Source organism: Brachyistius frenatus, unplaced genomic scaffold, assembly GCF_029030835.1.
Source record: "Brachyistius frenatus isolate BFR_SWC_R1_liver_20210118 unplaced genomic scaffold, ASM2903083v1 Contig_3, whole genome shotgun sequence".
Taxonomy (NCBI): domain Eukaryota; kingdom Metazoa; phylum Chordata; class Actinopteri; family Embiotocidae; genus Brachyistius; species Brachyistius frenatus.
In genome coordinates this window covers 9,164,432-9,191,420 of record NW_027210602.1, presented here as the reverse complement: position 1 = coordinate 9,191,420, position 26,989 = coordinate 9,164,432, and the positions used below count along the sequence as shown (strand labels likewise).

General features: G+C 38.4%; 1 protein-coding gene across 1 annotated transcript in view; it reads left to right on the top strand.

Moving 5' to 3' along the window:
* LOC138625008 (collagen alpha-1(II) chain) overlaps window positions 1–23,700 on the top strand; it is a 107,935-nt gene extending 84,235 nt beyond the window's left edge. The window contains exons 37-68 of the mRNA XM_069705643.1: window positions 2,317–2,361; window positions 2,949–2,993; window positions 3,886–3,993; window positions 4,169–4,222; window positions 4,333–4,386; window positions 5,015–5,068; window positions 6,362–6,469; window positions 7,393–7,446; window positions 7,559–7,666; window positions 7,987–8,040; window positions 8,258–8,311; window positions 9,267–9,320; window positions 9,421–9,474; window positions 10,597–10,704; window positions 11,025–11,078; window positions 11,196–11,249; window positions 11,443–11,496; window positions 11,661–11,714; window positions 12,071–12,124; window positions 12,217–12,270; window positions 12,491–12,544; window positions 13,755–13,808; window positions 14,084–14,137; window positions 14,334–14,387; window positions 14,914–14,931; window positions 15,191–15,244; window positions 16,993–17,055; window positions 17,300–17,465; window positions 19,249–19,358; window positions 21,161–21,241; window positions 21,977–22,159; window positions 22,508–23,700. Coding sequence (XP_069561744.1) covers window positions 2,317–2,361; window positions 2,949–2,993; window positions 3,886–3,993; window positions 4,169–4,222; window positions 4,333–4,386; window positions 5,015–5,068; window positions 6,362–6,469; window positions 7,393–7,446; window positions 7,559–7,666; window positions 7,987–8,040; window positions 8,258–8,311; window positions 9,267–9,320; window positions 9,421–9,474; window positions 10,597–10,704; window positions 11,025–11,078; window positions 11,196–11,249; window positions 11,443–11,496; window positions 11,661–11,714; window positions 12,071–12,124; window positions 12,217–12,270; window positions 12,491–12,544; window positions 13,755–13,808; window positions 14,084–14,137; window positions 14,334–14,387; window positions 14,914–14,931; window positions 15,191–15,244; window positions 16,993–17,055; window positions 17,300–17,465; window positions 19,249–19,358; window positions 21,161–21,241; window positions 21,977–22,159; window positions 22,508–22,657 — 2,319 coding nt within the window. The 3' untranslated portion in view covers window positions 22,658–23,700. The remainder of the gene's footprint in view (window positions 1–2,316; window positions 2,362–2,948; window positions 2,994–3,885; window positions 3,994–4,168; window positions 4,223–4,332; window positions 4,387–5,014; window positions 5,069–6,361; window positions 6,470–7,392; window positions 7,447–7,558; window positions 7,667–7,986; window positions 8,041–8,257; window positions 8,312–9,266; window positions 9,321–9,420; window positions 9,475–10,596; window positions 10,705–11,024; window positions 11,079–11,195; window positions 11,250–11,442; window positions 11,497–11,660; window positions 11,715–12,070; window positions 12,125–12,216; window positions 12,271–12,490; window positions 12,545–13,754; window positions 13,809–14,083; window positions 14,138–14,333; window positions 14,388–14,913; window positions 14,932–15,190; window positions 15,245–16,992; window positions 17,056–17,299; window positions 17,466–19,248; window positions 19,359–21,160; window positions 21,242–21,976; window positions 22,160–22,507) is intronic.
* The last annotated feature ends 3,289 nt before the right edge of the window (window positions 23,701–26,989 follow it).

Here is a 26,989-nt window from a genome sequence, read left to right as displayed (position 1 = left end):
TGACTATTGTATGTGAACCTGCCACCACACAACCTTAGAAACGGGCCCAACTTTAACTGTGTACACCAGTGTGCTACAGGTGCACTCTGAGACTTTAACAAATGGCACTACACCCCTAGTATCAACTGATGTTGGTTCCTTTGTTTTGATGAAGTTGCTGGAAGGTCAAAGTTTGTTCTTTAAACTTGTCAAAGTTGTTTCACCTTATAAATCAGCCTCCCTGTTTTGGTTGGTTAGATTTTGGGAATAAGAAAATCTCCACATGCATAGAGAGAATTTAGTTTGTTTTAGTAAAAGGACACTGTTCTCTGAAGTTCACAGTCCTTGGACCCACCTTTTGCTCACTCACATGGCTGCCCACCACTTTGGTGAAATCCATCAATCTGTCATAGAGTTAAGTTGTACAATACAAAGGAGCTGGGTTCAGCAGATTCTGCTTTGAACACTAAATAACTCAGGATCACTGGATGCATTGAAAGCCACACTCATCATGGCTGAGAGCAACACTGTGAATGTTTTATTGTCCATTTTGCTGCAAAAGTTTGCACACTTTATTTTAAATGCATAGTAAGCAGAACCTGTTGGTTAAAAACTGACACTTTTAAACCTGAGACAATACAGTCTCAGTAATACAGTAATTATTCAGGGTTTGCAGTTCTGTTTTAGGTCTATAGGTAAAGTTTAGGAGAAGGTTGTAGTAAAATCATTAAAGATTCTCCAAAATTAAAGACTTTAATGTTAGTCTGTTTGGGGCTGACGTTAGCTGAAGCTGTAGAGGAAGATGTACAGACCTTTCTCGCCTGAGAAACAAAAAGACACGGGCTTTTACGCTCCATCGCTTTGTCCTCAGAAACTGAGGGTTAAACTGCACCTCTTAACGCAGTGACTCTGTCCTGCAGAATTCACTGAAATGACACTATAACATGAGGTTAAACTTGAAAAATTCCCGGTGGCCTTCATGACCTGCAGTCCACTGATCTATAGGTGGCGCTATTACGCTAAGGTACAGTACACTGCAATGTGTTGACATAACAGGCTTTACAACATGTAAAAAACTGAGCTTTGGAAATGTTTCATGAGTTAAGAAAAGCATTTGTTTGAGCTCAGTTATACGTGCATTTTGTTTCGGGTGAGTAACCCTGAATGTAACGTTTGTTTACTTACAAGAAAACATCCGCGGGGTTCCTTTAAACATGCTGCAGACTTGTGTATTCTGTGTTTTTAAGTGTGTCTGAATGTTGTGTTAGAAAAACAGCAGTGAGGAAAAGTCATTCACATATGCCCAAAATGTGTCAAACCTGCAAACAGTCAAAGCCAATCACCGATCAACCCCACCTCAAGGGGGAAAAAAAGGAATAGAATAAACGTGTTTGCAATGTTTGCTCACCAGAATGCAATGTAAACAAGGTCAGGATTGTTGGACCCCCGCAACAATATGAACTTATGTAGCTCCCTGTGGGTGAAGGAAAGTGGTCCTTTGCAGCCAATAGCAAGATTATACATATACAAGATTATAATATTACATACTACAGAAATGCACTGAATGGTTGAACTTTCATTGTCGACCACTGACAATGAAAACAACATAGAACTATTTTGTGAAGAAACCTAAATTATAAAAACAGCAAAACATGGAACTGTTTAAAAGTATCAAGCTGCCAGATTTGAATTTGGTTGACAATAAAATGATAAAAGACCCCAAATTATGAGAGAGCAAATCCATAGACAGCTTTTTGTTTTGACCTTTTTGTGGTCTGGAAAGATAAACATCCATCTTTATTTTCATCCAGCCGAGGCATGGTATTGGTCTCTGTCTTTATTTGTCAGACGCTTTGCTGCTGCAGACCATAGGGAGGTAAATAATGAATCAAGGCAAGAGGAGATGAAGGCACAGGCAAGGAGTATGAGCTCAAATATTTTTTGATGTTTGTTTATATATATATATATATATATATGCACGAATCAATATCATGAATGTCTGGAAGTCTTCATGCCACTTGAATGAGGATAAATGAGGATTTTAATAATATTCCTATGAAAACACCTGCATTGAATGAAGATCCACAACACCACAAGAAGAAAACAAACATGCACACAGTGAGCCTCAGTGGCTCTGAGATCAAAAGGATTTTGCTAGTTCTTTGACAACAACAGAATATTTTTTAAAGTTGTGAGAATTTTAACAAGACAAGAGACTAATACACAAAAATCTTTAAATTTGGCTTCAATAAATCCTCTAACAGTGCTCAGGTAGAAGTGTGAGCCGGAGGTGCCATAAGCATGTTCTGACTTGCCTGTTCTGTTTTTTTTTTTTAGGGTCTGCCAGGTCCTGCTGGAGAGAAGGGGCCCCAGGGATCTCAGGTGAGAGAAACCTTTAATAGGAAAAAATGGTCATTAAATCAGAGAGTCGCTTCCTTCACTTGTTGACAGACTTGAGCTGTAGTGTCAGTGTTTTTTTTTTAATTAATTTTATCATTGTTCATTATCACACAATATCACTGAATGTCCACCAGAAAATCAAGCTGGTAAAAGCAACAAAGGAAAACAAATCACACAGAATTATTCATCAAACAACAACATTTACAGGTAAATTTGTTAAAATTGAGCAAAACCCACTAAACAGCATCACGTATTTAGAGATTTGAAAAGAAGATTATAATGTAACATTGATGACATTTATGTCCAAGTGTACCTTGCAAGTTTGCTTTTATGGTATATCAGATATTAGTTGTTGTTTTTTTAACTAGATTCAGCCACTCTCGCGAGTTTAGTTGCTGCTGTTTTATTAAAAGTTTGTCAGGCCAGAAATGTGACATCTGCAGTTTGTTGGGACAGGTAAAAGCTGCAGATGATATATGTTCTTTAAAATAGTTAAAGATTCATCAATCCAAGTTTTTTAGATTTTCTGTTTCTTACCCAACCAGTGGAACCTTTGTTGTTTCTTACAGGGCCGGTCTGGAGATGAAGGACCCAAAGGGATACAGGGCCCACCAGTAAGTTAACAACATCACCAAGTTTGTGTCTAGAGTTAAGAATGCATTTTTGCTAAGGTATATTGTGTTTGTATTTCAGACACCCAATCATTTTCTTTTCTTAATTTGATGTCCACAGCAGGGTGGCATGTGAGGTTTGGTGTCAAACATCACATACTTGTATAGTGCTGCCTGCCTGTCCAATGGAAGAAGGCAAAGTGTTATATTGACTATTAAATGAAAAGTCCTGTATATTTTCTCAACAACAAGTCAGACTTTATGTATTCACTGGGCGCACTTTTTGATCTGAATTGCTCTGCCTCAAACAAAAAGAGGTAGATAACAAAACTGAATCACCTCAAAGAACACACCATTAAATATCAATACAATATAATGAATGAGATAGATTATAAAACAGTTGACTGAAGAGATAATTCAATATCAGTGATGTCCCAGTAAAACCTGCTGGTATTAGATTACTCACAGTCTGTGAAACAATCATCACAAAATCAGTAAAATTTCAGCCGTCATTCCCTCTTAGGTGTGCTCCAGTGATGCTGAAACAAACACGACAAAAAGTTGTTGTGTTTAAGGTCTTACCCGTTTGTGTGTCTGTCTGGTGTGTATTTGTTCGCATGTGTGCTCAGATGGATTTCTAATGCACCTGTCAAATGCTTCTTTCAATTAAAATTGATGATAAATTGATTGAAATGAGTCACCATTGAATGTTACGGACAAACTGGACACATTAATGACAAACAAACATGTGTAACACAGATCAAATCACAGGGTGAGTTTTGAATTTGTTCTCCGATTATGATTATTTTGACATTAGACAAAAAGATAAGAAGAAATACATTTATCCTGATTCTAACAGCTTCGATCTTTATGCTTTCCTTCCTTTGATTTTTAGGGGCCTTCAGGCCTCCCAGGTTCCAATGGGGCAACTGGAAAACCTGGACCCAGGGGAAGCAAAGGGCCCCCAGGACCTCAGGGTCCTCAGGGGCCGGCAGGAATCCCAGTGAGTGGGTACCTACCATCAACAGCTGTTTTACTTTGTCACTTTCTGATTTCTGGAGAGATACAAATCCAACTTTATTTTCATTTTAATACAAGTGTCAGAAATATTTTATTGATCCATCACAACTCAAAAGCATAAAAAAAACCTGTCAAGCATGTTTGTTGGGTCTCCTCAGGGCCCTCAGGGTGCTGATGGATTATTAGGAGCAGCAGGGGAAAAAGGAAACAAGGTAAACTACAGAATATGTACCAATCATGTTTTATGAATGTTTATTGTGAGCATTGTGTCTATGTAACCTTTATTTATGTTTAATTACTGAACTGACACTGAAACCATCAGGCACTACCTGGTTCACCTGGTGATGCAGGCCCCACGGGACCAGGTGGAGAACAGGTTTGTTCATTTTTGTTGTGATGCTTCTTTTTAAAACAGATCTGACTTCAAGATAAAAAAAAACATCTGCACCGAACCGCCCAACTAATCTAAAGTTGCCTACATTGTCAACACTGTATAATAATCGTAAACCATAAGAATGAAAATAGAAATCTACTTTATAGAACAGCAGTGATTAATCCTTCAGTAACCCAAAACACTTTCGATCACATCACATGTTGACCCTATAGTTTGGAAGATTTACGTCTTTAGAGACTTTAAGTTGAAACATGAGACAAACATGATTGCTACTCAACCGGATCTATGGATCACATTTGGGGCGGCACGGTGGTGCAGTGGTTATGTTCACAGCAAAAAGGTCTGGGTTCGAACAGAGTTTGCATGTTCTCCCTGTGCTTGCGTGGGTTCTCTCCGGGTTCTCCGGCTTCCTCCCATCATCCAAAAACATGCACCTCAGGTCAATGTCGTGGCAGCCTGCTGCAGCATCTCCCCCTGAGAGCCCCCCTGCTGTAGTGAAGAAATTTCATTAATAAAGTACTCCAGCATGTTCATCAACAATAACTGCGCAATGTACCACGGCAGACATTTTACTGTCAGTTGATGATTGTTTTAAATTCTGTTTCATCAGGGTCTTCCTGGCCAAACAGGCATCGAGGGCCCACCTGGACAGAAAGGAGACCGGGTATGTGGAAACAGTTTCACTCATGAGTCTTTGTATTACTGTTTGTTGAAGCACAAGCTACCTAAACAATCAGTTTACCCCTTCAGCAATGCTATTTCTTTAATTTGCACCTGAAAAACATTCACATATGTAGTCAATTGCAACTGCAAAACAGCGAGGTTAAAATGAAATCAAAAACACTTGGGAGGATTTTAAATACAATGAGGGCCTGATTTACAAAGACCTCAAATTAAGGGTGCTAAATTGCGTGTTTCTTCCAAAAGTTAGCAAAAAAAAAATGTTGCACCCGTTTTGCGGGTGATTTACTAGTAAATAGTCATTTCTCCTCCTTGTTGTTGGCTGTCAATCATCATTCAGTTCATTCAATAACTCAGAAATGTCATCGCTGGACAAATGATATGTCTGAATAATCTTCCACTCTGACATCTCAAAAATGTTTCCACAAGTGTAAAACTACGTTCTTTAAGAGTTCTTTGGTTTCTCTGCGTCTCCTTCTCACCTCAATAATTTGTGCATCAGATTAATACGTTCCTTTCAGTCGTACTAAAATACACAATCACTTCTCCTGTTTCTACTTTCAGGTTTAGTAAATATCGTTGCGGGTGCTAAATGTATGTATTTACATGTCCCCTCCCAGTATTTTGCACCTTCAGGCAGAAAAGCCCAATATTAAAAATGCATGCAGGCAAACACGCAAAATGGAAAACGTGTGTTAAATTGCACATTTGAAAGACGCGATCCTCACTGCACGTCGTCAGTAGATCTGCTTGGATGTTTGTTTGCGGGTGGTGTGGAGTTTACACGGGATTTTACACACGCAAACTTTTAGTAAATCAAGCTCCAAGTCTCCTTATCACCAGGTCAGAGGGAGATTTGACAGATAACTCTTCACTTCCCCCTAATAAAAACTACATTAGAGTGTAAATAACAGCCTTATAGCAATGAGTCCGTGACACTAATGCTATTGAGCCTCTTCTAAAGATTATCAACTGCATCTCTGCCAAATGTGACAACGACATCTCTGTGTGACAACACAAATGAAACACGACAAATGGCTTCATTGATTTTAGTCATCGTAGTACTTGGCAGCAACCATAGAAAAACAGTGCTTATTTTTATAACAAATATGGTCTGGTCCTGATACAGACACCTCCAGGGCGGAAGGGGTTGAGGTACATTTGTTTCATACAATATGAAGACAAGGTGACTTTGTTTAATGTTGTGAAACAGTCTGTGACCTAAAGGGGACAAACCATTTGACAGCTAACTGTTAAATGTTGCTGTGTTTGACAGGGAGACCTCGGTCCTTGTGGGAAATCTGGTCCTCAAGGGCTTGCAGGCGAGAGAGGACTTGAGGGCACGAAAGGCCTGCAGGGACCACAGGGACCAATCGGCAAAGAGGTACGTGCATCCATCAGATGTTTCCTCATAGATGATCGTCGTCACCTTAAATGATTACAGACAGGGACAATCGGACGGAGCTGCTTTTTCAATCCGGTGAATAATTTCACACCCTCATCGCGTCACCTTCACCTCCAGTCTGTTTACTTTATTGCATCACACAAACAGTCTGTCCAATGTGTCTCGTAATGTTCAACAGATGTGTTTGTTGTGTTGTTGTTTCTTGGTAGAATTGAATTACACACAGCTGAAAATGTTTGAGGTGCTTTGTGAAACCATTTCAAATGGTTGGAAAAGCATTAAACCACCATCTCTCTTCAATAAAGTGTCAAATTATGTTATCCTCATAAAATGATGACTGTAATTAACTCATTACTTTGAGGGGTTTCAAACACTGATTATATGACAGAGCACAGAGCGATGGCATGGCGTCTTTACTCAGCCGGATGAAATGTGTGCAGCACACCCTGTAAATGTATATTTAATCTTGAAAGCATCTGGAAGCAAAACAGTGTGCTGCCCGATTAACATATTTTTTCATGATCTTTGTTAGAAAACATGTCCAGAGTCCAACAGAGTGCCACTAAAGATTTGGTTTTAGAATGACAAATTGCTAATGGTAAATACATTTGTTTAGTTACAAGTGTTTTGTCTAAGCAGCTAAGCCAAATTACCAGAAAAAAACAAACTGTTTTTGGCTGCAATATTTTGAGGAAGATGAGACAATTGCAGTTCAAATCGTAACTATTTGTGGCGCACATTGTTATTTTTTAAGTCAATATTTTAATAATAATTGCCCTCACCCCCAAACCCAACCCCTACTGCGACCACTGAGCACCAAAGCCCTCCAGAAACCTTAGGAAACCCTGGATGTGATGTGCAGTAAGCCAACTACTCATCTTCTGTGTAATTATCTTCTGCAGGGGGATGTCGGGCATCCTGGTGAAGCTGGAGATGCTGGACCCAAAGGGGAGAAGGTCAAGTTTCTTATTTTGTGGAGTTTGATGATGGACTGATTATGAAGACAAATAGTCAGAGTTTCTGGGTGATGTTCGCAGTTTGTAATCAGGCTGTGGTTGTTGTGCGCAGGGTGAGGTTGGACCTGCTGGTTTTTCTGGTCGAGAGGGAGCCTGGGGAGCCATTGGAGACAATGGCAACAGGGGTCCGAAAGGCGATAAGGGCCACATTGGACTGATGGTGAGAACAGCTGTACTCCTCTGCAGTTTTGCGGCAATTTGGAATTTTTATTACATTTTAATGACACATTCAACGATAACATTTTAACAGTAAGTCTGGTCATTCTGTATTTTTCTTATTGACATCCAAATGAATAAAGATGAAAGATTACCAACAATGTATTGGTCCTTGATCAAATGAGTTAATGCAGTTAATGCAGTAACTAGCCCCAATAAGCACAATTTAGATTTGTCAGCATAAATTGAATATTAAACTTAGCAGTGGAATTGATTAAAATGGTTGTAAATTGTTCCTGATGTCATGTCCATCCTCTTGAACAGGGAGAACCGGGGCTGATGGGTGAAGTGGGCCCTGCAGGTCTGGCAGGGTTACAGGTGAGTTTAATAGCAGGGTGTATTGATGCGTTTGATGATGTGCTGTTCAGAATATTCTTTGAATTAAACCTTTATTGAACAGGTCACAGCTGTCATTGACAGTTACTGATCCATCTGACAGATATGTTTTTTTTTTCTTGTCACAACAGACACTCTACACATGTTCAAACTGATGTTAATGTGTATCTTGATCTCAGTGTGTTTTTGTTTATTTTAGGGAATTACAGGTTCTCCAGGGCCTCCAGGGCCAGATGGAGCTCAGGGAGAGAAGGTAAAACAAATATGCTGCTGTCAATTCCACTCACAATTATGTTAATAATTGTTTTATTTAAGTACATGTACATCCAAATAGAAACACAACTGGAAAAGAAAAACTATTACATGGCTGGACTGTGTTTAAATTGACAGAGGGCTTTTCATTTGAAAGGATTTTAATTTGAAACAGATAAAGGAAGTCACTGCATTTGGCCAACCAATGGAGTAACTTAATTACTCTCAGTCAGTTACTCAGTGACAGACATTGGCCTTTACAGGGCTAGTGTCACAGTTACAGTCCAGCAAAATAAAAAATAAAACATTTTTAACAAAATAATCTCTTTGGAATGACTCTTATTCAGATTTAACTAATAGTATTTTTGGTAAGATTTTTTTTTTTTGTATAATTTTGTATGTGTTTGCTTTTGACCGGATAGAATCAGTCAGCCCAAATGCGTTCAAGGTTGCACTTATTGGCTTTTTGTGTGTTTTTTTGTTGTAACTTTCATTTATTTATTTGTTTATCTTAGAATTTTGGTTTTGGTTTAGGAAGCGCAAACACAAGCACATTTCAGAATGAATGAAAATGTTTGCTATGGTGAAAGACACATTCTTCCACATTTGAATAACAGCAGACTGCAGTAAAATCAACAGCAACATTCCCACAATACCTATTTATCTCTTGTGTAAAGTCAAAAGAGGAGACATCTTTTGTTGAGTTTATTTTGATGAAAAAAAAAATCAATCTACCCCAGAAAAAATGTTTTCTTTCTTCTCTAGGTCATTTTCATCTCAGTAATCACCTGATTGAGTGGACCCTTCACCAGGCACAAACTGTCCTGTCTTTTATTTTTATTTTTTCTACTTTTTATTTTTATAAACTGTACATCACCTGCAGGGCTCTGTTTTACCCTAATCAGTCAAATTATGTCCAAGGGATGGTATTAATAGATTTCCATCCATCTCTCTAGGGGAAGTCTGGGCCTGTAGGAATTATTGGACCTCTGGGATCAAAAGGCCCACTGGTGAACTTTTAATTCCATTTAACATTTCATATAACATGGTGTGTAGTACAGCTATGTGAGGAGAGCCATAAATTTACCTTCCTTTTTATCTTGTTCATAGGGAATAGATGGACCTCGAGGTGTCAGAGGAGACACCGGGAGGCTGGGACCACCTGTAAGTGTCCTCTACTATCAGGAAGCTGTTCACTGTATTTGGTATTTGTCATGAATGTCAACAAATTAATATTTCATCTGCTGAAATTACAGCACCATTACACATCCAGTGCAACAACAGTCATTGGGGACTATACTTTTAGAGGAACATCTAACTAATTACAATGATATTTGAAGTTTTGATGCACAAATACTGCAGGATATATTGAATTTACAGTCCATAACAGTGTATTAGTAGGTCATCTTCATCTTCTAACATTGGAAGCCTCAATAATCCCAGTTGATGAAGATAGAAAATTATCAGCAATGTATTAAATATAAGAAAATATCTGAGGTCCATGTGATGAAGTTTTTCTCCTGTTCATGACCTGATGTCTGCAAGCTGCAGTTGCAGAAGTCACCCAAAAAGGAGATTACCTTAAAGGAACAGTGTGTAGGATTCAGTGGTATCTAGTGTTGAGATTGCAGACTGAGTACCTCACCAGCCCAATCCAAGTATTTAAGAGAATCTGCAGTGGCTGAGAATTGGTTTGTCCCTTCTGGGCTACAGTAGAAACATGGTGGTGCAACATGCTTGCTCTGTGAAAGAGGGACTAACTAAACATTAAACTAATGAAAACAAAATTATGAATCCTATATTCCATTTCTGCCAATAGTAATCCTAAATCCTACAAACTGAACCATCCATCCATTATCTATACCCGTTTTATCCTGAACAGGGTCACGGGGGGCTGGAGCCTATCCCAGCTCACTTTGGGCGAAGGCAGGGTTCACCCTGGACAAATCACCAGTCCATCACAGGACCAACACATACAGACACACCCCATTCACACCTAAGGGCAGTTTGTAGAACCACCAATTAACCTGAGGTGCATGTTTTTGGATGGTGGAAGGAGGAGAGAACCCACGTAGGCACAGGGAGAACATGCAAACTCCACACAGAAAGGCCCAGGTCCCCGATTCGAACCCTGAACCTTTACACAGTGAGGCAACAATGCTAACCACTGCACCACTGTGCCGCCCAAAACAAACTGAACCTTTAAATAAAATCAGATTTCAAGCACAAATTTTAAAACAATCACATTATTGACAAACTCTAAACTGACAAACCTCTGCGTAACAGGGTCCAGTAGGACAAGCTGGACCTCAGGGAAACCAGGGAGCTACAGGAGAATCCGGAACACAGGGACTGAAGGGGGAGCCAGGTGCTCCAGGCCCACCAGGAGAACAGGTTAGTTTGATTTTCATATTATCTACTCTATGGCATTTAGACATTCAATAAAAATACAAACACTTTTATTTTTGTACCCATTTGAAGTAAAAGATCTAAGACTTCTTCTAAGCGCAAATGGTTTACAAATGTGTTAAAATCCCTGTTTGTGAGCACTTCACTTCACCAAGATAATCCATCCACTTGACAGGTGTGGCCTATCAAGATGCTAATTGAACAGCAGGATTATTGCACAGATGTGCCTTGGATTTGGACATAATAAAAGGGCACAATAAAATGTGCAAATATACAATACTCAATAACAATAATTTATTTTCCAGGGTGAGGATGGGCTTCCGGGAATCCGAGGTCCTCCATCTCTGCCAGGGTTTGAGGTGAAAACTAAAACATAGTTCAGCAGCATCAAAAATAACTCTGATGTTTATTGCTAGTGCCAAAGATTTCGTTGCACCTTAACTTTATTATTTGTGCTTCTTCCTTCTCATTTTAAGGGGCCGCCTGGAGAGATGGGACACCGGGGTCTCCCAGGTCCCGCAGGGGCTCCTGTAAGTGTCTGGATGTGGACAGTGTGAAAACACTGCAGATGATGAAATCCCATTTTTGCCTTCAGCAGCTGCTTTAGCCTTTGTTTGGTTCTGGTTAACTAGTGTAAAAAGCATTGTGCACATGTGTTTGTTTTGTTTGTGTGAAAAAAGCAGGTTTTCTTGGCAGCAAAATAACAGAAATCTTGTCTTGCAGGGAGCGCAAGGAAGACCAGGACCAGACGGGAAGCAGGGCATGAAAGGGGAGAAGGCAAGATCATGTGGTCAATTTTGGTGTTTATTATTCTGTTCTAGGATTTTTTTTTTTAATATCACTAAATTCAAGAAATTATTGGAACATGTAAAAGGACTAGTTTATTATTTTAATCCAGTTAGAATTTGTTTCACTGACCACTTGTTGTTTTCTGCTTACAGGGAGACGATGGTGAGATTGGATCACCAGGGAAGACGGGTCCAGCTGGAAGGAGGGTAAGACAACACTGCTTCGCTGTTCTGAAACTTCTGCAGGCAAAAGGCAGGCATGAATAATGTGAGCAAAAGTTGTGATGAGTCCAAGAAGGTCAACATGGAGTCATTATCTCCGTTTGTAATACTCGGACTACTACTTTTTTTAAACTTCACTTTTTTAAGCCTTTGTTTAGTATTGACAACAGGAATTCTGATAGATATAGTCGCATGTTTGCATAAAAGTAGAAGTGGTCAAAAATAGGCATTCTGGCAGGTACTGCGTGAACAGAAACGTCCATAAAACATTAGGTGGTCCTATGTGCGTTTCCTCAGGCTTTCTTTTGCCTCATTAAAAAACATGTCAAACTTATCCTCAGGGTAAACGGGGGAAAGCCGGAGTCAGAGGGACCAGGGGAGACAGAGGACCAAAGGTGGGATCTCTGCACACACGCCCACAGGCCTCCTGTACAGCTGCTTTAACTGTGATGTATTATCCAACAGTAGATTGTGTTTTGTCAATCAGGGCGAAAAAGGAGACACGGGACCGGCCGGCCTCCTCGGGTGGTCAGGGCTCATTGTAAGTCAATTTTATTTGTTCACCTCACATTCCCTCACAGCTCATAGCTGACCGTATCCACTTATTAACTGTGGAATTGCTTCTTCGGCAATCTGTCCCGGTCAATGATTTGGAGAGAAAAGATCCACAAAGTAATGAATTAATGCATAGAGAATGTATTTTGTGAATTGATATCGCCTTCATTTATTTATTTATTCGTTTGTTTTTTTTTTTCATCAAGGGAATTCCTGGCTTACGTGGAGAGCTGGGGGATGAAGGCGAAAAGGGGAAAGAGGTAAAAAAAAGAATGAATTAACCTGACACAGATTCACTAAAAGCTTCGCATTCAAAACCAAAGCCGGCAGGATTCAACTTTTTTTTGTAGTTTTTGTTAAAACAGCAGTACTTTTTTCTTATATTCTGTGTTTTTTTACAGCTTACATTTATTTACCTTGCCAGTCTTATTAGCTTCTAATATATGACATCATGTCAGCATCTGCCGGCACCCTCCCGTTTTATTGTTTTTCCCATGAAACTCAAGTCATTTGCATGCCCACTTTTATTTACATCATCGTCATACACGGTTCCACAAGTTTTGTATTTTTCTGACGTAACCCACGTTGCCAGATTGTCTATGAAACATGGACACACGCAATCCAAACATTTCACACTACAACAACCCATATGCCACTGCAACCTGGCAACCCACAACCCGATTGAAGGGGCGTGTGCACAGCTGCTCTCTGTGCTGGCAGGCCAGTTGAATGTTGAATGAATTAGCTGGCTAACCAAGATGTTGTCAAAACAAACAACAACACATAAACGCAACAATATTGACACTTAAAACTGCACTTAAACGGCAGTGTTTATGTGATAAATAGATGTGTCATAACATGAATAGAAGTAAAAAAAGATATAAATAAATGTGGTTATTTATCTTCCCCCACCCCAAAAAACGCCCGTATTTTGAAAAAAAATAAATAACGTTTGACAGGTATGAATATAGACAGACATTTAGTTTTTTTCTACTAAGATAACCATGGATGTTTGGAAATGAAAAACATTTGAAGTAATAGTCAAATCTGTATATGTTTAGTTTGGTGTTATCTTGAATAATATAATTATAAAATGAATTAATGAGAATATTTGAGATGTCAAATATGACACATAGAAAAACTCAGTACTGAACAGCAACTGTAAACTTAAAGCAGCCACAGTACAGGATCACATCCGCATCATATCCAGTAAATACCACAGCTGGAAAGGAAAAAGGGTTCACAAAAAACCTATTTTTAACATGATACTTACAATATGTTATGTCTATAATAAGAACACATTTAAACTCTCCTTAATATTGTTGTGCTTTGACTCATACAATGCTTTTGCCCACTGGCTTCAGTTTAGTCTCCAGCTGAACTTTAAGCCACATAGAGTTACATTTTTAATTGTGCTGCCCTGCTGTCGAAGTGAAGCTGAATGTTTACTTGCTGTGTTTGTGTCCTCAGGGTGGGAAAGGAGATATGGGAGTACCTGGATCACCTGGAGGGGATGGCATGAAGGTAGGAGCTGTCACGATTTAATGTGTTAAAGAACAATAACATTTGGGTGGCAGTCTGCAATGGTCCTATCATTACTATGGCAATAATTACAATAGAAATGAAAATAAAACATATTGTGGGTTATCCACTGGGCTGTTAAGAAATGTAGAAAACAACAAAGCGTACACAAACACCAGAGCATTCACATCATTGGCACACTGCTTTTCTTCTTTATTGGGGCCATTGGAAACATTGCAAACATGACATCATTGTTGCTTTGTGATTTTCTTTTTCAGGGTATTCGTGGTCCAGCTGGATTGCCAGGTCCTGTGGGCCTAAAGGGAGAACAGGTACACAAAATTAAGATTTGAGTAGTTTAGTTTATTTATTTATTTTATAACAGGAACCATGTACAAAATACATTAATGTCAAAAAGAGAGAAAGGAACTTTGTAACAGATTAAGCTGTGTTTTAAACATTTTCTGTGTGTAAATATGTTTTTGAAATGACCAACGCTGACAGATGTGGATGTCTCTGTTGTTGTAGGGAAACATTGGTCGACCAGGACAGAGGGGGACACCGGGGATGCCGGGATTCCCTGTAAGTATCAAAAAAAGCTTTAATACACATAACAGTAGAGGAAGCTTATTAGACACTTGTATCCCTCTTTAACGGTGTTATAAATTGCATATTTTTTTATGTTTGGTTCGTTGGATGTACAGAGTTTCTTTGTTTGTTTGTTTTTTTTATTATATTTTCTTTTTGTGGAATATTTTATATTTTGAATTCATGCAGTTCAGATGTCACTTCAGATACTTTTTGCCAGATTATGTCTGAAAAACAGAGACATCCCAGAAAATGTTATTGTTTTATAAAAACAATAACAGCCAACATCTCTTTTTTCAGTTGAATCATTCAGAGCTCAGCAGCACATTATGACTGTGCTCAACCGACAGTGTCTCAGAAGAAAAACAAAAATCTATTGACTAGGGTTATAAAGTGTGCGACAGCTTCTTAATGCACCGGATAAAAGCACTCAGAAGCTCTTTGTCGATAAATGGACTTCATAGTGGAAAATTATACTAATGCCCATTTCTCTCTCTCTCTCTACTCTTCTCTGTTGCAGGGTTTGTTTGGATTAAAGGTATGATATAATCAACTCAAGCACTGTCATCCCAACACATAAAAACACTCTTCAGCCTTTACTCGCCACTGCCTGAGGGCTTTTTTATGTTCTTGATACATGTAATCATAAAGCTCTCACACTTCGAAGCTGGGGTTAGAATGGAACGGGATTCTGCACCAGTCTTTATTTCTATAGCATTGTATTTGATAGTTAATGCTGACATGCAGAAGAGTGTAGGATCATAATTTGTGCTTATAGTGTTTGATTCTCCCCGCAGGGTTTGAAAGGATACTCAGGTCTGCCTGGACTGCCGGGCAGGAGGGGGCTCCCAGTAAGTATACAACCAAGTCTAAACTCAGATTTGAGTGGTTTAAAAAATTAGCTCATCATGATACAGTAAAATATTTGAGATACACTCGATACCATGCATCCAAAATGTAGTATACATTTTTACAAAGATGTCTAAAACCAATGCATTGACAATGCCAAGAAAATAGTCCAGTTAAATATGAGATTAGCGCACATGACTTCTTATGTGTCTGACAGTTCACCATCACATTTGTCAGAATTCGGACTCAAATGCACAACCAGAAAACCAAAGTAGCGGAAAGAAAATTATTTTAATGATGTAAGAGCAGAAAACAAAACTAAATTCTTCCAAGAAGTTCCAAAAACACTCAGTCCAAACACAGTCCAGAGTCCAAAAGCCAGGTTAGCTAAAACACAACCAGAGGTACAGAATCCAGAAAGCAAAGTGTCAAACACCAGAACTTACTGGAAAACTGGCTTGAAGAGCTTCGACACTGGGCGACACAACAGTTGACACAACGACAATCTGACAAAGGAAGTAGGGAGCATGCAGACTTTATACACTGGAGGTCAGAGGATCATTAAACAGAGATGGAAACAATCAGGGCGGGGAAGACAATCAGACACAGGTGGGAAGACGAGAGGACAGAAGGTTAAGACAACAGAAGTGAGACAAGAAGGTAAGTTGTCAAAATAAAACAGGAAGTGAACACAATAGACTTTGGACAGAGAGACCGAAGACCTGAGGACAAGACAACGACAAGACTAAACAAGGAGACCAGAGTAAAGTGGACAGGAAGAAACGAATAGGACCAAACTAAACAACAACATTGATGGCAAGGGTGAACAGTGACATGAACAGTGACATTTACCTCATTACAAGTTGGCAGACAAAAGGTTAAAGTTTAGGGTGACTTCTTCATCCTGTCTCTTTAGGTTTTGTTTCTATTGTAGTGGCTCTAGAATGTTAAAGGATTGCAGTAGTTGATCACCACATTAATATGAGAAAATCAAAATGTGGACGTTAAACTTAAAGACCCACGTTCTTTGATTCTAAGATTTAATACAAAATAAAAGCATTGCTCTATGTTTTACTCTGTGTCTGTCAGTTCATAATGTATTTTTTTACTTAAGAATCCAAAATCTGACAGTTTTCTATCACCATGTGATTATTGCTGTGTCAATGGTGAAATTTAAGTTGATGATCAGTTGTCAGACAAATAAATAGTGATTAACGCTCGGTCTCTTTTCTGTTATTGTTATGCCACTATTATACAGTAGTATGAGCCTAATCATAGTTTAATAATATACATAAACCTTGTAAAAAAAAAAAAAAAAAAGTAAATTTTTTTGGCTATGGTGTTTTCATTTACAACTAAATTCATGATGTTGATATGAATAGATGTTCATCGAAATGCAGTCGATTAGATATGAGAAGATAAGCGACTCGAGATAAACAGTTTGTGTTGCTGAATCTTTCCTCTTGAGCCTTTAAGCCACAGTGGAAAAGGGGACCAGAAGACATCATTTTAAGAGCACTAGAAAAATTAGCGTGGAAACAGGACTTTTCTTTTAGTTTCATGCTGCTGTTTTTAGACAGATGTAATGGTTTTGCAGAAGGTTTGCAGTCAACTCAAAAAATCAGTCAGATGATTATGTAAAAACTGTGACACGCCTACTTTTGATGGATAACATTTTTCAAAATCTGAATTCAGTATTAAATGTTCCTTTTGGTGTTGTAGTCATTTGTGTATCAACCTTGTGTTTTAGGGTCCACCTGGCATTCCCGGACCTCAAGGACAGTCACTGAACATGACCTTGACTCAACTCAAGGTAAGTAGTGTTTATACTCATTGTCCAAGTAAGGCATCTTTTTAAATTCATTCAATGTAGGATTCAAATCAGAGAAACATTAATCATAGAAGCTTTTGGATTGTGTTCATACAAATAGGAAATGAGACAGAAATAGAAAACAAAAACATGTCAATAACATATTAAACTTACATTTTCTCTCAACTATCATATTAACTGAATGTGTTTTTTTTTTGTTCTATTATGATTATATTCCCATATCCAGGACATGATGTATATGTCCGATAAGCCCAACTACCTTCTGATCCAGACACTGCTGGATTCTATGCAGCAGGAGCTCCGGGTGCTGCTGGATCCCCCTGATGGCAGCAAAGAGCGTCCAGCCACCACCTGTCTGGAGCTGTGGCTCTGTCACCCTGATTACAGCAGCGGTCAGTTACACAAGCTTTGAAATAATATTAAAGCCACACTAAAATACTGCATTTTAGAAATCTCTGAACTAGCTGGGGTTTTGAATGTCTGTCCATGTCCATCTATTTATGTGGGTGTAATTGCCTCCTGCAACAGAAATGTTGGAGCACCTGTAATGGTGCTTCAGTTGATGTCTATCAGCTATAGCATGCTAGCAGAGTTAGCAGGGTTAGTTTGCTTTCAAATATTCAATAAAAACGAAACAAAATTGATCCCTCAGTTCTTTAGTTTGTGAATAACAACAGGAACTCAAGAGAAATTCAGATTCTGTATAAAATACAGCCATTTTCAGCCATGATAGTAGCTGCTGTGAGCGAGTTATGCACATAATGTATGTCATACTGTTGTTGTGTTACGGTATGATGTCATTATATAAACAAGTCAATTTGCCTGTATCATAATATACTTTTTTTTTTTATCATATGATATTATATGACATGGCCCCGGCTGGGTAGACACTGCGTCTCATTTATGAATCTCTGACAATGTGTGAACTCACACTGCACATTTTAATCAGAGCATTCATGCAGCCAGAATTTGAGTGATTTGTGACTTTGTGACCCCAATGTTTATTCAAATAAGAAGGCTGTGTCCTCAGAGTTGACCAAAAGAGAGAAGGGTAGCTTTTAACTACCTCTTCAACCATCTCAGTATTTCTTTAATCACAAGTGTTTAATGAAAAAAATGCAGTAAACTAATTTGTTGCATTATTACATTTACGTAATGTTCTTATGCTGCTTTTCCATTTTCTAACACACACATTGTTTATAATTACAGCAAATCTACTATTTTCTTTCATTGTTTATTTATCACCCATACACGGCAAATCTTAAGCTCCACCAAAACGTAAGGATATTAAAAGTACATCCAATGAATTTGAATTATCACCCTGTCTCATTCTATCTAAGTAAGTTATTACATGAACATGACACACTCAAATGCTTTCATGTTTAACACCACCATCAGTGTTTGCTTTGATTGATGTACTTCACTAACCTGTCCAGCATGGAGAGAAGAACCCTTCTGAAACGTTCAGGTTTATTGGACCTCTTAAAGCTCAGTAGATTGTAGTCCTGAACTCCTGTCCTGTGTCAGGGGTGCTGTGGACGTTTTACTCCCACTTTGCTAACAGTCCCCACGAGCTCGTGTCAACTGTCAAAATGCGTCTGTCCCGAGCAACGACATGCACTAAAACTGAACGATTTGTGTTCTCAGCAGCATTTGACATCCCAACGATAAACACATTTTGTTTTCACTTCTGTAGTTTTTATTTTGGCTTATTTGCACTTTTTAATGATCAGTTTTACAGTAGTTTCTATATTACACAGTATATATCAGTATATAACAATAATATGCTGTATATGGAATGGTGTTTTATATAATACTACAATATAAAAAGTAAAATAAGAAAAAAGGGAATACTTACCATCAAAGGTTTGATGGCATGTTTACCCATATCAGATGAATAATTGATTACAAATACAGCTGTTTCTGATTGAACATCAACTATCCAGATTCTCTGTTCTTATCAGTGTAGACTCACTTACCAGTTGAAGGGATAATATGACATGTACTATTGAGTAAAACGTTTTTTGTTTCCACTTTAACATCTTTGATATTTCCTGCGTACCGCCCAGTTTGTTGCAGTTCTTGTGCTCCCTGTATTGCTCAGGTCGTCAGTATTGGCCAAAACACTTTGATCCCTGCAGATCTCATTGAGCTCTCTCTAACCTCTCTCTGCAGGAATGTATTACATTGACCCCAACCAGGGCAACCCGGCTGACGCTCTGCTGGCGTACTGCAGCTTCTCCTCCGCATCAACACAGACCTGCCTTCATCCTCGAGACTCTCAGGTATAAAGACATCACCACAGAAAGGCTGCAGGAAATTGCCCCTCTGGTTCAATGACTTGCCCGCTATCGTAATGTAGCTGTGTCGAAAGGACCTGAATGTCAATGTGATGAATTGTCAGTCAACTCACACTGTGGCAGTGGTAGTGATGACTGAGACCTCTGCAGCGGTGACTTTAACTTGAACCTGGGACTCAGTCTCCTAACCTTATAGGACATTTCTTTCTCCTTTTGAAAAGGTTGCCATTGTTCTGTGCCAAACATGTCTGCTGTTACTGTGGTCAAACAGCTCTGTCTACAGCACATAAATCCAAAAGGTCTGGTGTTTGCCTGTATGCTCATTGGCAAACTGTAGTTGTATTCTAATGTTCTTTTTCCGAGCTGCAAAACTGTCCCGCAGACTCTGTGATGAAACTTTGGTTTCTTGAAGACTTCTTTTTTGCATCAAACTCTCGGACTGAATTTGTTGAAGCGGCCTTTCCCGGTCATCCTGGACAAATAGGCGGTGGTTTGAGATATTTGGCTCTTGTGGATGGCTTTCCTTACTGTAGAGTGTATATTTCAAACACTTTGAAGATTTTTTTTTTTTTTTTTTCTCCTGCCAGACTGAAAGACATCCATAAAATGTTTGCTTGGAGACCTCATCACACCGGTGCTTGGAAGTTTGTCAACTGTTTAGAAATGTATTTATTTCTGCCTAATTTACCTAAAAAAAACCACCAAGTTTTCACACAGGTCCTAAAAGTAGACAAAGAGAACCCAATTTTCCAAATCAGACCAATAAGTCGTACTTGGTCATTTATTTATTGAGGAAACTTATCCATTATATATCTGTCAGCGTCAAAAGTGTGTAAGCCTCAAGGATTAGCAGCTAACTTGAAGGTGACGATAAAGTTAGATGTTTTCAGTCAATGGGATGATAATCAGATGTGAGTTAGCGGGGTTCTCGTTATCTACTTTTAGTGCTTGTGTGCAAGTCTTAGGTCATATTTATTAAGAAATATAGTAAATTCTAACTGGTTGACAAACTTTGAAGCACCACTGTAGATCTCGGAATGATGACGCCACACACTTCAATAGCAAAGAAACACCAGATCCCCAATGTCAGAGGCTTAATTAAAACAGTTTCCACCTGTCAAGTTCTAATACTAATCTAGAACCCCTTATTCTAATCAGATGGAGGTGGGGGTGGGATAAATGTTTGGGGCGAGGTTACTTTTTCCATGCCACTGATCTTTTTATTGTTTTTTTTTTTTATGAAAAACATCTTAAAATATTGATTTCACGTGTCCTTTGTTGGAATATATCACCTTTATGGATTGTTTCAAACAGATTCAAATGTTACTGTGTCCAGAACTGGCAACTGGCTTTTTCACATGACTGTTTTTGCAAGAAAACACTTGCATCCTTATGTGAAGGAGTGGAGCAGCGTGGGGCTAAATGAGACCGTGCATTCATTTAAAGAGCATCAGATGTTGTTATTGTCATTTTATTTGCCTTTTTTTTGTGCTTCTGTCAGTATAAAAACATGAAACACAGTCTCACGTCTCACCCTCTCCGCTGTAATAAAGTCAATCCTACATCAAGAATGGACTCACTCAACCAAAGAGCACATGAATTGATCTTTTGCAGCATGAAGTGAATGCATCTTTGACTAAGGTGGCCACTGTATACTTCTGGGTCATGGTTGAGCAGCGAGTAAATCCAGGGTTCTTTGGCAGCTGTCTGAACATCGGTGACCTTCACAAGTATCTTGGAAGACTTGCATTTATATTTGTAAATGTGTGCCTTCTGTTTTTTTGCAGATGCCCATGAAAGCTTGGATGGAAGACTTTTCTGAGGGAGGATCTTTTCAGTGGCTCAGCAAGCTGGATCAGGGATTTCAGGTGATTGAATACCTGTGGATTAAAATATCAAAATTAAACACTGAATCTAAGACCTGAGTTATGCCACATGAAAACTAGGTCATACCCTCTCACTGCAACTCAGAAGTTTTTTAAGTTGTTGTGAACACCACACAAAGGTGGATTTAAAAGCCAATTTTCGATGGATTTGGATGTTAGCTCGTCAGTCCACCAGCTGTTTTATGATACCCATGTAACTGTGTTACATGGTGGTGTTAGTGAGTTAAGGGCTGTAGAAATCCATAAAAAGCTGAAAAATACAGAGCATATTATTGATTTAAGAAGTTGGTAAAACAAACAAACAAATAAGCAAACTTGCCTTTAGACATGGAACTACAGTAGTATTTATTACTAGAAAATATCTGACTTTAGCTGCAACTAAAGGTTATTTTCATTATACTATAATCTGGCAGTTCTTCTTTTTTATTTAATAGATTAGTTTAGTCTACAAAACATCAGAAAATGGCCCATCAGAGTTTATCTGACCTTAAAGTGATATATTGGAACTTTTTGTGCAATCCCAATCATCAGTCAAAGACTCAAAAATAGTTTTTCAATTAGCTAGAGATACTGTATCTAGATAAACACTATCCAAATGTTCATGCTTTCTCTTGCACCATTTGCTATTTAATTAAAGACATTTTGACAATTTACCATACACCCATTATTTTTAAATATTTAAATATCATCGTTAATGTAATAATGTGTTTTTGTTAGTTTTACTATCCAGGTGCTAACGTGGTCCAGATGCGCTTTCTGAGGTTGCACAGCAGCACTGCTGTACAGAAGGTGACATACGCGTGCCATCCAGGACACAGACTGGGCCAGACAGACAGAGACGTCAAGTTTCTCACCGACACGAGAAAGCAAAGTTACCTCGGAGCACTTAAAGATTGTGTGGTATGTCATTAAAAAAAAAAAGGACTTTTTTTTTTTTCTGTACTGAAGGAAGTGCTGTTGTTGCTATTTAACCCTCGTGTTGTCCTCGGGTCAAAATGACCCACAGCTGTGTTCAACCAAGTTCTATTTTATTTCTATATTTTTATATTTTTTGGGATTTTTTTTTTTGGTTTAAAGAAACCCTCAGCATCCTTGTCACCAATGATCCCAAAAAATATAAAAATATAGAAATAAAATAGAACTTGGTTGAACACAGCTGCGGGTCATTTTGACCCGAGGACAACACGAGGGTTAAAATGTAGCTACGTCTTATGTTTGAAAAATCTGGTTCTGTTCTCTGTGTGTCAGCCTAGAGATGAGACAGTTACTGGTCATCGGGAGTCTGTGTTCGAGTTTGAAGACCTGCACCTGCTTCCTCTGAGAGACGTGGCTCTAATGGGAGGAGGAAACTTCACACACCAGTTTGGCATCAGTGTCGGACCTGTGTGTTTCAGCTAGAGGTGGGAGGAAACTGTGCTGCCCGGACAGGACACAAACCTCTGTTTAAAACATGGACACAGAGAGGAAAGGTGGAACATCTCTTCTTTCCTCTTGTATTGGGGGATTTGATCTCTCAAGTTAAGTGACTCCGTATGAGTGAATTTTGAACAAGTGGCTCCAGGCTTTTTACACAGAAAAGTCAATTTTGTTTACAGAGACATTCATCGTGTATTAAATAATTTAAAAGTGTATGTTTTTTATCCTTTATATACAATGTTTTTCAATGTTTGATTTTTGTTTTGTATTTAGGGACTCTGTTATAGCCTTCTTATTGTGTATATCAAAGTCAAACTGTCCTAAATGACCTCTTAACAATGTGTTCTGCACAGGGACACAGCTTCAGTCTTCCCATATGATGTGTTACCAGGCCAGTGAACTCTTATTGTATGTCTACGATAGTACTGTAAGTGAACCCAGATGCGTCACTTTTACTCAAGGTGCTGATCAAAGTCCAACATATATTTAATCCCAAAACCAACAGAAATGGACAGTCACATTATCTAATGCGTACTTGATGCCTTTTGTCAACAAGACCAACTTTCCTCATTTTGTTAAACCTGTAGTGCGGAACTTCAGTCTCCCGCTTCTGCCGCTGTCGACACATTCTTATGTCATAAGTTCCAGTGTACCCTACTGTCACTACTGTTGAGGCTGTAAAATGGTGGATACATTGTTTTGAGTGTCACAAACTCTATGAAATGACTTATTTCCCAATTAAAATTTGGATCCATTTGTAACACAACGTAACGCAGCGTAACACAACGTAACACAAAGTAACGCAACGTAATGTAACAGTGTAACGCAACGTAACATAATGTAACACAACGCAACGTAATGTACGCAACGTAACGTACGCAACATAATGTATGCAACGTAACACAATGCAACGTAATGTAACAGCAACGTAATGTAACAGCAACGCAACGTAATGCAATGCAACGTAACGTAACGCAACGTAACACAACATACACAATGTAACGTACACAATGTAACGTACACAACGTAACGTACACAACGTAACGTACACAACGTAACGTACACAACGTAACGTACACAACGTAACACAACATAACACAACGTAACGCAACGTAATGCAGAAGTCTCTGGTAGGTACGCTCTGCCCACAGAATATACCCAGTTTACATTCATCCAGCAGAGCGGAAATGTCCCACCAGACACCAGATTTAAAAACTCTGTATACTGTGATAGTTTTAATCAGCATTGTGTGAGCTCATTTTGAAAAGGATTTGAATGTTACAAATGTTCATTCTAAGCCCCTTTTTTACTGCTGGTACTGACTATGGATTTTGGATTTCGTTTTTCAGTGCAGATAGGATCCCCTCAATGTGGTACTGTGCGTAATGTCATCTACAACGCAACACACACACACACACAAAAACTGGAGGAAATAGATCTCTTTAATTGAACCCTGCATGGTTTATGGATTGCCATTCATCAAGTAGTCCAATGAACAAAAATGGTCATTGGTCTGGAGTATCAGCTCAACTCGCTTCAAAACTTGACTCAGCCAATACAATCAAAATAGTACCAGGTACTATCTGCATTTTTTGTCCAATGGAGAACCAATAAAAAGCGACAAGCTGATCCGGTACCATCAGTGAAAAATGGGCTTCATATGAAAAAGCCACGCACTATAGGTTTAAAATACAGATAATTGTTTATTGTTTTTTTGATTTCATATAATTGTATGTTTTGTTTGGGTTCTTTAATGTCTCAGGTATGTTACTGTAATAATATACACATAGGCACTGAATCTGCTGTTGCCACTGTCTGTTGGTCAGTTTTGTAATTTGGCTTTAAAACTAATTCAAGAATTGTTGAAATAAAGACAAGTTAATGGACAAATCCACAAAAACCGACCAAAAACCAATAATTAATTAATTTACGAACAAATATTGTCTGTGTTTGCCAAAGCCTGATGTAACTTCTTCCTCTGTGCTATAGAGCTCCAATATTGTCCAAAAACAACAAATACAGCCACGAACTGTAGTGCATTTTGATTCACTCCACTGTCAATAATGCAGCCAAGAACATCAAATGTGTATTTCTCTGCCCCTGAAAATAGTCCCAAACAAATGGACTATTAAATCCTGATCGGTTTCAACAAATTAGAGTATCCATATAGGCTACAGTATGTCCAGCAATTACTAAACTTTTTATTTTTTATTTTTTAAGTAATACCGTTTTTACAAATATGAATTTAAATATTTAGGCCTTTAGCAGGAACCAGTGATTTGCCGCGGACAGAATGGGGAAGTTGTGAAGTAGCAACATACCACCTGGTTTGCTCTTTTCATGGAATTGAATTACAGTAAATACAGTTTTATAAAAACATCTGATTCTTCAAAGTGGTGAACTCCTGCACATATTCACCCCAAAAAATATTGACCAAGTTTCAGTCATAGATTTTTCTCAGGCTTTAACCTTTCGGTCAGGTCCCAACATCAGTACAATATGCATCATCGTTGTGAAATAGGTACAGGCTGCATTAACTAATGACGAACAGTGGCAAATAACATAATGATAAATAATAATATTTAATAATATTATTTTAAACCAATAATACCTGAGATGAATCATTCAAAATCTACCAAAATGTATTAATACAAAGGCACATCTTCATCTTTAAAAAAACAATAACGACAACAACAGTATAATGAAAGCCTGGCCTTGACAAACATAAACACAGTTAGAAAAGTTATATGAAAATAGAAGTTCAACCTGATTATCAAGCTTCTGTTTTACTGGAGGTATTTAACAATAGCTGCTGAACAATATCAGATTTGTACTGATAGTGAATGAGAGTTCAACCCATTTTTATTAGATATCATTTTCTTACCCGTCTGCCCTACAGCTTTACGTCACATTATTTACTTTTAACAATGGTAATGGTATATTCAAGCGTGATAAGTGAGTGAGATGTGTTATTTTCATGTACAGGGAAGACTGAAGTTACACACTAACCCACCTCATCTCAGAACAATAATTCCTTCCACTTCCACCTCATCTCAGAACAATAATTCCTTCCACTGTAATGTAAAGATCCTGCATCAGCTGGACTGTAGAGTACATGGAGTAGTCCTTCCCTGGTCCTGCAGAGCTTCTTTGTCCCCCCAGTGAAATGAAGTGCCTGTTACTGCCCACTTAAACTTTGTGCCGTTGCTGTCGACTTGAATTTCTGCTTCATTCGATCTAAGAAGTGTTTTGGTCCAGTGAAAAGCAGCAAAAATAGCTGCTCAGCAGAATTGGTATTCTGTGTTTGTGTTCCACAGCCGGTCAGCAGTGAGTGACGAGTAGGGCGGTATACAGCCTGCAGGGAGAACAAATCACATTTCAGAAGACGATCTCAGGGAGTTTTGTGGTGAGAGCGTAATGTACAAGCTCAGCCAAAACAGCAACTCTGCAGCTGAAAAACACCAAAATATTCTTCTTTTTTTCTTCATTCTCTTGTTGATACCAAATTCTGTGGAGAACCAGAGGGCCTCCAAGTTCTTCATGAAGCTGAGTGTGCCACTGCTATATAACAGAGAGGACATGTATATTAATGTCAACCAGATGTATTGGATTAAAACATCTCAGCCACGGGTTTGCAATTCTATCCTGGTGTTTGATATTCAGTCTTTTCTTTTTGTATTTAGATTTATCATAACATTTCATATGATTGCCTTAGCTGGCTGAGACTGATCATTGTTACTGTACTTGTATTGTGCAAATTATCACTTTTAAGAATAGGAAACAACATGCTGGACATCTGTCTTGTGTGATCCCTTCATCAGCTCGTTCAAAAAATGGTGTCATCTGAATAAAAAAAAAAAAAAACATAACCAAAGGTTGACTCTGTGTATTTTGCTATTATTCAGTTTGATAAAGGTTCATGAGAGAAGCATGAATGTCCGAATCATCAAAGGACTGGTTTTGAGGACGCTCTTTTCCAGTTTTATTCCTATTTATATTTTGAAGAATTGTACAGAGGGGTTTGTTCCAATATAATTCATATAGCCTGATTCATTTAACAATTATTGCTTAAATGCTACTAATAAAAAACAGGCAAAAACAAATGTTTAACGGCTGTTAACAGTATATCATGATTTACAAATAGATTAAAAGGGATGTAAATCAAATAAATCACTCAGTCAATAAATAGGCTAAATCTCTTGAAAGGCCTTGGACAAGCCAACTGTTTAGGCAGAGGCATCCTGTTGCATGAAAAGCAGGAGTGCTTAAATCACTATTTAAGGGACTAGTCACCCTGAAAATACTTGTAATGAT